The sequence below is a fragment of the Cydia fagiglandana genome, chromosome 12, assembly GCF_963556715.1.
Source record: "Cydia fagiglandana chromosome 12, ilCydFagi1.1, whole genome shotgun sequence".
Lineage (NCBI taxonomy): Eukaryota > Metazoa > Arthropoda > Insecta > Lepidoptera > Tortricidae > Cydia > Cydia fagiglandana.
Window position 1 is genome coordinate 1780996 of NC_085943.1, and position 12738 is coordinate 1793733.

The 12738-nt window shown below is 39.1% G+C and overlaps 1 protein-coding gene across 1 annotated transcript in view; it reads left to right on the forward strand.

Annotated features, from left to right (window-relative positions):
• Positions 1 to 8585, forward strand: part of LOC134669309 (ras-specific guanine nucleotide-releasing factor 2-like) — a 54230-nt gene extending 45645 nt beyond the window's left edge. Inside the window, exons 24-28 of the mRNA XM_063526815.1 lie at positions 2181 to 2329; positions 6275 to 6354; positions 6537 to 6654; positions 7227 to 7295; positions 8439 to 8585. Coding sequence (XP_063382885.1) covers positions 2181 to 2329; positions 6275 to 6354; positions 6537 to 6654; positions 7227 to 7295; positions 8439 to 8585 — 563 coding nt within the window. The remainder of the gene's footprint in view (positions 1 to 2180; positions 2330 to 6274; positions 6355 to 6536; positions 6655 to 7226; positions 7296 to 8438) is intronic.
• The last annotated feature ends 4153 nt before the right edge of the window (positions 8586 to 12738 follow it).

Below are 12738 nucleotides of genomic sequence, written 5' to 3' on the forward strand. Positions count from 1 at the left end.
TGTGTGATTCTACCCTAACTCTAACCACTGTCCCTAATCTAGTATAACCAAAGCACAGTTCATTCTTACCATTGACCTGGTACTTTGGAATATACGCAAGTGTAGTCCCTACGAGAAGCTGTAATCATTCAGCGAGCGATTCTGAGAATTTCAACCTATAGGCTCGAGTTATTGCCCCCTCCCGAGGCATTTGGTACAAAGACCGGGAGGCAACTCGGGTAGGACGACCCTATTGTGTCTAAGAATGGTATAAATAAATATATTTAATATACGAGGTCCCCGAATACTGTAGGTTTCAAATGGGCCCGGATTACTCCAGATGATTCACACGTGAAATCTCCCATTTTACTAGCTACAGCTGGACATCGGTAGACCAAGGAGGGAGAGATATTTGGCTTTCTATGTAGGTAAAAAGATAAGCCCCAAGACAACCCTCATCTTGGTAAATAGGAAAAACCTCCTTCCATCCATCGTTTGTCACCGTTAGGATAACAGATGAAAGGCTAGACAAACTGTCTGTCTAGACACTGATTTGGTTTCGAAATATATAAAAATAGTCTAGGAGTTTTCAGGTACAATTTTGAAACAATTAACCTTAATTATTCAATAATAATGTCATATAATAGACATTATATTTATAACAAATAACTAAACTGAATCTAATTGATTACTATGTCAAGAAGGCCCAAAATGATAGTGAAATACTCAGTACAGATGCATTAAATTCCAACGTTACGAAGTATTGACCCCGCACTGTCCGAACAATAACACATCTTCTAACTCTAGCCTTCCGAAAACATTCGTCCTCGAAAGCCAGCGATAGACAACATCACCAGAGTATTCACTAGACCCTAAACCTTCATTACAAAACTCCTATTAAAAATTAATAGCAAAGTGAAAACACTCCGCTCGACAATACCCAAGCTTAAACATTATGGAAACATAAAATTGTCTCCACAACGCCAAACAAAGATACGAATTCCAAATATTAACTCTATGAGACAAAGACATAGTCTTTTCCTCGATAAAGCCAAACACTTAGAAAAATGAACAGAGTTTTTCCACTCACCAGTAATTTTGACGCACTTTATGAAAACCAAAGTCAGGTGTCGGTCCGGATGCTGAAGATAAACTAAACTCGCGACCTCTCCTCTCAGCCCTTTTATATGATTTTTCCCTATCTTGGACACGCTAATACGGACATAGCACCTGTGTCGCACCTGCTTAACCCCGACATTTTCTCCAAGAATTATGTCCGAGTTACAAGCACACCTGCGCTGCATCTGCGTAAAATACCTAACCCCGACATCTCTTCCAAGAATCATGTCCGAGCTATAGGCACACCTGCGCTCCTTCGTAAGTCGGACTCCCTAACGGCGACATCTGATTCTTAGAATTATACCTATTCGTCAATGATTTACCTATAAATCCAGATTATAATTTTCAGATGTAATCCTTACGCCTTTTTACTTAAGACTTAATTTTGTTTGATAAAATACCTCGGACTCGCTCATTGTCGGGCATTTGATACTTCAGATCTAATGGTCTAAAACGACACGTTTATTCGTGTAGTCCTTGTATCTCACACTTAAGGTTTATTTTTGATTGACTATGATTTCATCATACCCCAGAGCCATCTATGTAATTTCTCACGCAACTACTTGAACATTAATAATGGTTCGATGAGCAATACGTAGCTTGTTATGATCTTAATTCCCCCCGCGGCCCAGAGATGGCGTTGTTTTCAGATGTTTTACTTTGATATTTATAATTATTGAAGTATGAATAAAAACTAATTCAATTTCATAATAAAGGCTTTTTACTACTTAAATGTTTTATATTTATAGATAGGGCTTACGGCTAGTTACAAAGCGAATGAATGCTGGGGAGCATCAGCATAGCTTAAGAAAGGCAAAGTAGAAAGTAAATTACAACCATTTCTCTTTCGTCAAAGAAGCTCATTCAGGGCGCCGATTTTTGAAAATCGACCGCTCGATTTCGTGTATTTTGTTCAGTAATAACTTCACAGGGATGTTACGGAGCTCCGGTTCCGTTTCCGCGGAACTTCCATTTGGTATTACACATCCGTTTCTGTTCCGGTTCCGTTATGTTTGAAACGGAAGTTATAACGGATGTCAGCAATAAAATCATTCGTTTATTGCTAAACTTGTTTTTTCTAGGACGCGTGGCCGCCATTGAAAAGTGGGCAGCAGTAGCCGACATCGCGCGTTGTCTCCATAACTTCAACGGTGTGCTGCAAGTGTGCGCTGCACTCTCCAACACATCCGTGTATCGCCTTAAGAAGACTTGGGAGAAGGTTTCCAAAACTGTAAGTTTGTAGAAAATAGGGAGGCAGTAGAGAGTACTCTCTCCAGGCGGATGTTATGCCTGGGGACCGAAGTCCATTGAGAGTTGGTCGGAAGTTATATATATATAGAAACTGACGTTATAACTCCGTAAACGCGATGTATGTCTCATACTAATTGCGTTTTAGACGTAGTATCTTCTTAGCAGTTTGTGCGTTCCATAGACATAATATATATATATAGACGGTGTCTCAGCGAGCTGTCACTGTTGCCACTTTTGTTTAGTGTACGATTAACAATGAGGCCCACGTTGCTGTAGCCATGTCGATGAAGTCATATCGATAAACTATCGACATTTCTTGCAATTTTAATTTTACTTCAAATGCCTAAAATGACCAAAAACGCTTTTATTCTTTATTGTGGTTATCAGATCACAATTTTATAGTCACGCCCCAGCAGGGAACCAAGGGAAAGTTCAGATATTTATTTAAAACACATAAATACCTCCTAAAATAGGTGTTCCGCAATAATTGAATTATATTATTATATTATAATATATTCATTATCCATTAGCATTTCAATTATGTTTATGTTTAACGAAGATATTGAAGCTTCAATTAATCGCTATTTCGTTCCGCTGTGTAGCGTTTCTCGATATATAACATGATTAAAATCGACTTTTCACATCCCTAAAAGAGCACACATATACGCTTTTACGCACACATACACAGCCTGGGCGCATCAAGAAAGGCAACACTTGATTTGAAGTCCACCTTGTCAACAGTATGGTTGTCCTTTTTTGACAAACGGCATTTTAAAAGAGCGAGGAGAGAGAAATGATACTAGTTGCTGCGTCGTGAAAGAGAACAGAAAAGGTTGGGCCCTTGGTGCGTTCTACCTCCCTAACGCCACCTGTTAGATTATTATGGCACGACGTTGGCAGTGACAGCTAGAGGAGGCGCCACAAGTTGTCCGTTAGAAGGCTCTAGCATCTAGCACGGACCTGTAGCTGCACTGTCCAACACATTGGAGTATCCTTATCCTTTCAAGAAGACTTGGGAGAAGGTCTCCAAAACTGTAAGTTCACCGTTTGCGTGGATGTTCATTTTTGGAAGGTAGTCATTGTCATCGCGCATCAAATACAGTCAGGTATCGTAATATCTTGAACAAATGGTTTTTAGGGTTCCGTACCCAAAGGGTAAAACAGGACCTTATTACTAAGACTCTGCTGTCCGTCCGTCCGTCTGTCACCAGGCTGTATCTCACGAACCGTGATAGCTAGACAGTTGTACACTAGTACAGTTGACATTTTCACAGATGATGTATTTCTGTTGCCTCTATAACAACAAATACTAAAAATAGAATAAAATAAAGATTTAAGGCGCGGTGTGTAGTAAAATGCGCTTTTTTGTAACCATATTTACAGACTTTTACAAGGATTTTAAGCATGATTTTCTAGTATGTATAACTTTAGTCCTTGAACTACGTTATTGCTTGTCAGAAACACAACGGCTCATTATTTTCTCGATAGAATCTTAAGTTGAAAACATGCTTAAAGCTGTCTTTTGATCCATATTTTAGAAGTACTACGACGAAAATGGATATGAAACTTACCTCATTCGATAGCTTTTAAGTAAATCTTCGTTATTACTGGTCCTTTTATCGATACGTTAATCTTTTCATTCATAATTTTATGAATTCAACTTATGCCTACTAAATTACACCCTACGCGGCAATACCTTGCGCCCATTCCCCGCGCCAGTACGCCCGTGGCCACTGCCAGCGTCGGACCTATGCTAGTTTACTGGACGTTTCATAAAATGGGTAACCACTGTATAAATATGCAAATATGTTATACACACAATGTTTTTCAACATACTTACGAAGAAAAGCAAAATAATTCTTAATTATTGTGACATTTCAGACATTCGCCCGTCATATTGTCAATTTATAACAAGTTGGGAAGCAAAGGCACACACCCATCTAACCAATCCGGAATTCAGTCACGATTGATAAATTGTGTAAACATATTTTATTAAAGGCTATTAAATTAATCAAATTGAATCATTTTTAAACATATGTGTACGGGATTCAAATACCTATGTGGGAGTGTTTAGTGTATGGTGGTAACCATTTCACCGCTTTTAGTTTCCGAGTTACCTACATGTGTTTTAAGGGAAGTGGTCGAAAAATGCCTAAAATGGTTTCGTGTTTAATATTAGGTAAGGTAGAAGTACTAGTGCTCGACGCTGCACTAGTATTTGACAAGGTATAGTGTGTAGCTTTCAAATAGAGCTCGACGGCTAATCCTATTGTCTATTGTTAAGTAAAACCGCTCGTGCCACCTGCATAAAAAATACGTACTTCGGTTACTGAGTGCCGGCGAGTCGAACGCTACAGAACCAGTTTAAAATGTGTCATCGAGATGCGTAACAAAGGCGCGTTATCGGAGAGCGCACCTACACTGGTTTTTTGAGCGTTGGCCTAGCCCGCGCTCAGGTGCCAAATAAAATAATTAAGACCCTTTTTTGCAGGTAAGTAGCACGTGCGGTTTTACTTAGGGGCTATTCATAAATTACGTCATTTCAAATGGGGGGGGGGTCTGGACATCGGATGACGGTAGCATGAAGTAGGAGGAAATGGGGTCATTTGGAGCATGATTTTTGGATGATTATAAGGGGGGGGGGGGTCTAAAATCGTCAAAAATCGATGACGTAATTTATGGACAGCCCCTTAACAATAGACAATAGGATTAGCCGTTGAGCTCTATTTGAAAGCTACACACTATAATTTATGTTAAGTAATATAGGTTAAATTTGAACGGCGACGATCTTTCTGTAGTCAAATTTAGTTCTTGTCACTTTGACATAAAGTGCCCGTGTCGAATACTAGTGCAGCGTTGAGCACTAGTACTTCTACCTTATTTCCGCCAAGGCCGTACCGTGCGATATGGGAAATTTATTCCAAAAAATACTGTTTTTATATACCACACTGGTGGCAAGCAAGCATACGACCCACATTCACCATAGGCTATGGACGCCTGCAGCTACGGGGATGTGACACATCATGCCAAATGTTGATTGATTTTATATAAAATAAAAGTCCTAATATATAAAATAAGCTTTCATATGTAATAGTTACTGATTTTTAAAAAGCGCTTTTCAATTAAAAGACATGTCAAGATCGGTTACCTTCTTTCAAGTACTTTCTAATGCTAAAATAAACGAACTACAGTATTCTTCCTTATTTTCAATACCTACTTGCCCGAAATTGACTTCTAGAATTAGACCAAGTCTGCGACGATTTTGATTGCACACGCAGTGCAAGTGTTAATCATAATTTCATAAAGGTTTGTCGTTCAAAATAACACTTGCACTGCGTGTGCAATCAAAATCCTTGCAGAATTTTCTTGGTCTTACTCTATTCTATTTTTAAGGTAAGTAAGTACCAATTTCTGTCTCATAATAATTGGGTATAATTTGATTAGGTTCTTAGTTTGTCGGGGTATACTCTCATATTGTATATAATTTCATTAAATACTCATTAAAATACGAATTTGTTAATAAACCTTATTCGATATTAATTGCCGGAAAAAATCCCGGAACTGACAAATCAGAATATTCAGAATACCGATGGCGCCAGAATAAGGATGTAGACGTGCTGCGCGGGAATGGTGCGGCGGGGCGCGCGGGGCGCCCGCCCGCCTGTTCTACCACTCGTCTGCTTCACCCCCTCGGAAACGTAAAGCTCAACTATAAGAGCGCCTTAAGTGGGGCTCCCATACAACAAACGTGATTTGTGACGGAAGTTAAGCAACGTCGGGCGGGGTCAGTATTTACTTGGATGGGTGACCGTTTTTTTTGCCTTTTTTTTTAATTATGGTACGGAACCCTCTGTGCGCGAGTCTGACTCGCACTTGCCCGGTTTATTATTCAAGCAGCAGTTTTATTCCATCATTTTTTTTTCAGAGCAAACATACGATAGAAAAGATGCAGACAATCATATCGTCTGAATGTCGGTTCAGAATTTTACGAGACGCCCTTCACAGGTCAGTACCTAATTTTGAAAATCTGTAACATATAAATTATTTAATAGTAATTTCATTATATTTGCTATCTTCGTACAGATGTGTGTTTGTTAATATATAAGGAGTGTACGTGTCATTTTCTGCACACTTTTTATAACAAACACACTTTCCAGAATGCATGAGATATGAAAAATTGCTTACAGATGCGATCCGCCGTGCATCCCGTACCTGGGAATGTACCTCTCGGACCTCTCTTTCATTGACGAGGGCACAACCAATTACACCCCTGATGGCCTGCTCAACTTTTCCAAGATGCGCATGGTAAGTGTAGGTATAAGAAAATTGCTGTTGTTATACATTTGAACTAAATTATCCAAGGCCTTCGAGCAACACCGGCTTCCGACACGTCGGAAGGGAGCCCAAGCGATATCTTACCGTACAAATTGTTATGCCATTTTTTACGGGGGAAGGGGGGGGGGGGGAACGAGTCCCACTCCTCACTCACTACATATAAAATCCAATTACAGAATGGATGACCACACAAAAATAACACACGTCAAAGACAAATCTTTGCACACCTCGATCTCTTTTTGTGTCGTACGGATGAGTGACAACACGCACCGCGCTATTTTTTTTTGTTGTGTGCATGCCCAGTTGGGCATGTGCTTCGGTAGAGGGGAAATAATGCCAATGCCGACTCCCTTCTCGTGTTGCTCGAAGTCCGAGGCCTATGAGACCTCATTATTTTCTGATTGATCATCGCCAAAATGTTTATTGAAAAAAATTATATATTAAATATTTAAAGAATAAAGAATAATGAATGAAGTACATTTAAAAGTATGTTAATCTTTCGAAACATCTTTACGCTAACATTTAACTTTCGTACATTTCAGATTGCGCATGTTATTCGAGAAATAAGAAACTTCCAGCAAACACCGTACAAGATAGATCATATCCCAAAAGTAAGTCAACTTTATTCATCATCATCATCATCTCAGCCTTAAGACGTCCACTGCTGAACATAGGCCTCCCTCTTGGAACTCCATACGTGCCGGTTGGAAGCGACCCGCATCCAGCGTCTTCCGGCGACCTTAACAAGGTCGTCTGTCCATCTTGTGGGTGGACGTCCTATGCTGCGCTTGCTAGTCCGTGGTCTCCACTCGAGCACTTTTCGACCCCATCGGCCATCTACTCTGCGTGCAATGTGGCCTGCCCATTGCCACTTCAGCTTGCTAACTTGCTTGCTTGCAACTTTAGTGACTTTTTTAAATTGTGCAGTATGTAACCAAAGTAATCAGAAACAACAAGGCACACAAAATATTCGAATAACGTACCTGTACTGACACCAGAGACCGACAGGGAACCAGTACCTAATCCAATAACTTAAATGTTTATCCAATAAGCCCCCCATTCGCACGACAGCTTTTTCAACGCGCGTTAAAAAAGCGCTTGTATCTGTCCGCACTCTAAATTGGATTTAACGGTTTAAGGCTTAAAGTCGAAAATCCAACAACGCTTGATAAAAAGCGCCACAACGGTTGTCGTATGAATAAATACACATGTACTTATCCATTTGTGTCATTCAAACGCTTTTTTAACACGCGTTGAAAAAGCTGCCGTGCGAATGGGGCCTAAGGGTAGGAAGCCGATTTCTTAATATGGCAACACTGCAGGAGCTGCAGTGTTGCCGTGCTGATCTTATAGGTACAGCAATATTTTTTAAATTTTATCAGGATTTTATGACGGGATTTACAACAGGATAAATAATTCTATTTTTTAATTATTACGATAAATGTATTATAGTATTAGTTGCTAAATTATAATTGTTTTTTTTGTAAGTGAAAATTAATTAGCTTGAACAACGTTTGCCATATTTCACGCCTGAAACACAGGGGTAACCCGTCACTATTTTTAAGTCTTTGTTTTATATGAATGTAACTATGTGGACCCGAGGCCCAGACCTGCCTGCAAATGGCGCAGGATAGGAGTGCTCGGAAGAAAGTGGTATTGAGCGTCGGTAATCACGACCCTCAGCAATGAGGATACGACTGGAAAGAAGAAGAACCATGAAATACGTGTTTTAAATAAATTATGTTTATTTTCAGGTCTGCGACTTCCTCCTCGACCGCAACCTCGTGATCCCCGAAGAGCGTCAATACACGCTCTCGCTGGAGCTGGAGCCCCGCGTGGCGCGCGGCTCGGCGGCCGGGCTGCACTCGCACTCGGCGGCGCCCGCGTCGCCCGCCTCCTAGCGCCGGCGGCGCGCGTCCCTCGCCGCGCTCGCGCCCCTGCGGCCCGAGCGCTAGGACGCGCGGCTAACTCCGGGTACACTGAGACAGTGTGATAGACCCGAGCAGTGACGTAACGTGAACAAATCTAGTCGTGAGCGAAGTCACATCTGTGAGGCCCTTTCAAAGTATATTCCCGAGGTAATAAGGTTGACTCCTGCGGGCTCCCTTAAGAGTGTGGCCACTTTTTCCACGCTCTTCGCTCGCGCTCGCCGCTCGCCTGTATCCTTAAGTATTTAAAAAAGAGTAAACAAAATCTAATGACTGGCTTCTTAAGCCAGTTGAGGGTAGGTGAAAACATTACATGTTCAAATAATGTAGGTTAAAGTCAAGTCGTTCAGTGACTGCTCCAGGTGGTTTTGTATATGGTTGGTTAATCAATAAATTTTATAACCACCCGATAATTTAGAAATTATTTGTTTACTTTTATTTAAGTACCTAAATATGCAGGGTATACCTAGTTACGCCACTGGACCCGAGAACCATGGAACGCTCGCTCCATCAAGCACACTCGACGCTGACACCGACCGCCATATTGTTTTCAAATTGTTCGAATCAATGGCGGTCTTCGTTAACGTCAAACGTAGATCGTACGTAAATATGTATATGAAAAGTATATATATACAGGGCGTCCCACGGCTATGCCACATGGAGGGAAAGTACTCTAAATATTATTGAAAGAAGACATTATTTTAATTTAAAAAACAATTTATACTGCATACATAGATTTTTAAATAATTACATGCTTGAACCGGGAATCGAACCCGCCACACGAGAAAAAAAATCATCTGTAGCTTTATCATACCGATCGAAAGGCTTGATCATAAGGATTATTTTTTGCTAAAGAACATAAGTAGTGTCAGAAACAAAAGGAAGACCATGAATTTTAACATTTGATGTGAAATTTAGCGAAATAATCAAAAGAGTGCGGCTTTGTATTCAACAGAATGAGACTACATTTTGAGCATTTGATAAATTAAATTGATTAATTTTGAATTAAAAATGTTAAAATTCATGGGCTTCCTTTTATTTCCGACACTATGTTATTTAGCAAAAAATAATCCTTATGATCAAGCCTTTCGATCGGTATGATAAAGCTACAGGGTGATTTTTTTCTCGTGCGGCGGGTTCGATTCCCGGTTCAACCATGTAATTATTTAAAAATCTATGAATGCAGTTTAAATTGTTTTTTAAATTAAAATAATGTCTTCTTTCAGTAAAATGTTCCATCTACAATATTTAGGGTACTTTCCCTCCATGTGGCATAGCCGTGGGACGCCCTGTATATACAACCATGCGGTTGAATTTTACAGGAGTTTTCGAATTTTAATTATTCGATTTGTTTACAATATTATATTGATTTGTCAGTGTCAAAAGTGACATCTCTTCAATCAAAAACGTCACTCAACATTAACAGATCAGTATCATATCGCAAACAGATCGTATCGGAAACAGATTAATTAAAAATTCGAATACACCTAATAGTCGACCGCGAATGATTATTTGTTCTGTTTCAATGCAGTTTGGTACCTGTTCTAGATAAAACTCATGACTATCTCAATTACTACTGTCAAAATGCAAAATAAGGAGAGGTACCAAACTGCAGTAAAACAATAAGTAATTGGTATAAGAAATGTCAGAAAGATTCTTAAACTTATGACTAAAATTCTAAGACGTGCACTCTAATAGATATAATTAAGAAAAAAGTAGTACCTAGTAGTTAATGCGTTGTAATGTATTATACAAAGTGAGAAATATAAAATAAAATAAAACTGTAGGTATGTTTTAAAATTAAGACAATATTATCAGAACGATTATGCTTATCGGATTAGACATGAAAATTATGTTATTAATGTCACATATGAGTATTAACTATTAATAATAACATAAAAATGTGTTAGAATATTTAATTATTGTAACCGTCTATAACCGTGACAACCTAAATATAGAATAACTAAAGACTCGATATGAATCGCGCAAAGACTCAAGTGATGACCAATAGCAAGGAACGTAGTAGTGTCGAGGTGGACGGGCAGATTATACACTATGTTGACGAGTACATCTACTTGGGCCAGCTAGTCTCTTTCAGTAACAGGCAAGACAAGGAAGTTGAGCGCCGTGTTCAAAATGCCTGGAAGAGCTACTGGTCCATGAAGGAGCTGATGAAGGGCGACCTTCCTATGTCACTGAAGCGCAAACTCGTTGACATATGTATTCTGCCTGTTCTAACCTACGGCGCTCAAACTTGGTCACTCACAGAGATTCAGAAGTCCAAACTGAAGGTTTGCCAACGCGCCATGGAGCGCAGTATTCTAGGTGTTAAACTAACTGATCACATAAGAAACACCACGCTGCGCTTCAAAACCCGCATTGCTGACGTAGGCGAGAAAACCGCTAGGCTCAAATGGGACTGGGCCGGTCACGTCTACCGCATGCATCCGGAGAGGTGGGCTAGCTTAGCCACCAAGTGGATGCCGGTAGAGGGACGTGGCCGCGGCAGGCCCAAACGGAGATGGCGAGATGACCTGGACAGCTTCCTGAACAACTGGCCGGAGGAAGCACCAAATCGGGAGTCGTGGAAATTAAGGGGAGAGGCCTTTGCCCAGCAGTGGGACACTGAAATAGGCTAGGAAAAAAAAAAAAAAAAGACTCGATATATTTTATGAAAAATTAAAACCCTTTACTACGATTTTCAATAAAAGAGCACTTAACATTAAATTTTGATTTAAAAAATACATGAAAATAAAACTATATGTAGGCACATAAATAAACAATGGAGATACCGTACATAGTACGTACCTAACTGTATTATTTGAAATATAATGTATATTTTAATGAGTTAATGACTGCACATTTTACTAATGCCATTTACCTCTTGCTATATTTTTGTAAAATACTGTCATTGTCAATTAGTTAAACTACAGTCAAGGAATTTAAATTCCGACCCATTTCGTACTTTGTCACAGTGACAACCGTATGAGGTCTCTAGCGGCTTTCATATTGATTGTCACTGTGACAAAGTACGAAATGGGTCGGAATTTAAATTCCTTGACTGTACCATTAATATAAAACATATCACAGTAATAAAGTGGGTAAATTATATTTCCAAATTATTATAATCGTAATAAACTTATAATATATCAAATACAGTCTGAATATAGCAACAAAACTCATTAATTATATTAAATGTTATGATTACAAAAATTATGAACAGATATTCTAAAACGCTGCTAAATTGACAAACAGTTTGATCATGTACGTAATTATATTAAGTATTTAATAAGTACAATTACAACGGAGAATAAATAAAAAAATAAAACAGTAATAGAGGCCGATTCATAATTATAATTTGTTACGGTTATGATACGACTTTGAAAATTGCTCACACTGATTAGTACATGTGACATAAAATAAAATTCCGGGGTTTTCAAGCTCGTACCGAACGAAACATTACAAATGGTCAACAATTTAAGTAAGAATTTACTTGTAAATTTACTCCTAATACAAATACAGATGTAGTGCATAATTATTTTCCATCGTGGAAACGTACGAATCGCGAACGTGTCTTGCTATTTAAGTCAGACGGCGCGATTCGAACTTTAAGATATCGCGCCGTTAGACATTCACTAGATATGAAATAGTAAAGATATGTGACGTTCCACGACAAAAGGTAACTTATGGCGGCTGGCGCTTACGCTTATTATTAACGCCGCTCCAATATTCAGTCGGGGCAATGGTACCTTTTGCCGTGGAACGTCACATATCTTTACTATTTCATATCTAGTGCATCTCTAATTCATTTCCCGAATCGCGCCGAGAGTCGGTACAAAAAGTAGTGAGGTTGACTGAAGTAGGATGACAAATACGAACGTTTCCGAGATAATACGATGGAAAACAATTATGCACTACATCTGTAAATATATCAATTGATCAGTTTTCAAGGTAAATTGATACACAGTGATCTTTCAAATTACATTTCAATGACTAAAATTAAGTTAGTGATTAAGGTTGTCTGTTACTCGTTAACATGGTTGTTATTGTATATATTACTCGTCTATTCGACTGCTTAATTATACACTCTTGTTGTAATCCCGTTGTTTTATCATGCCTGTTGACT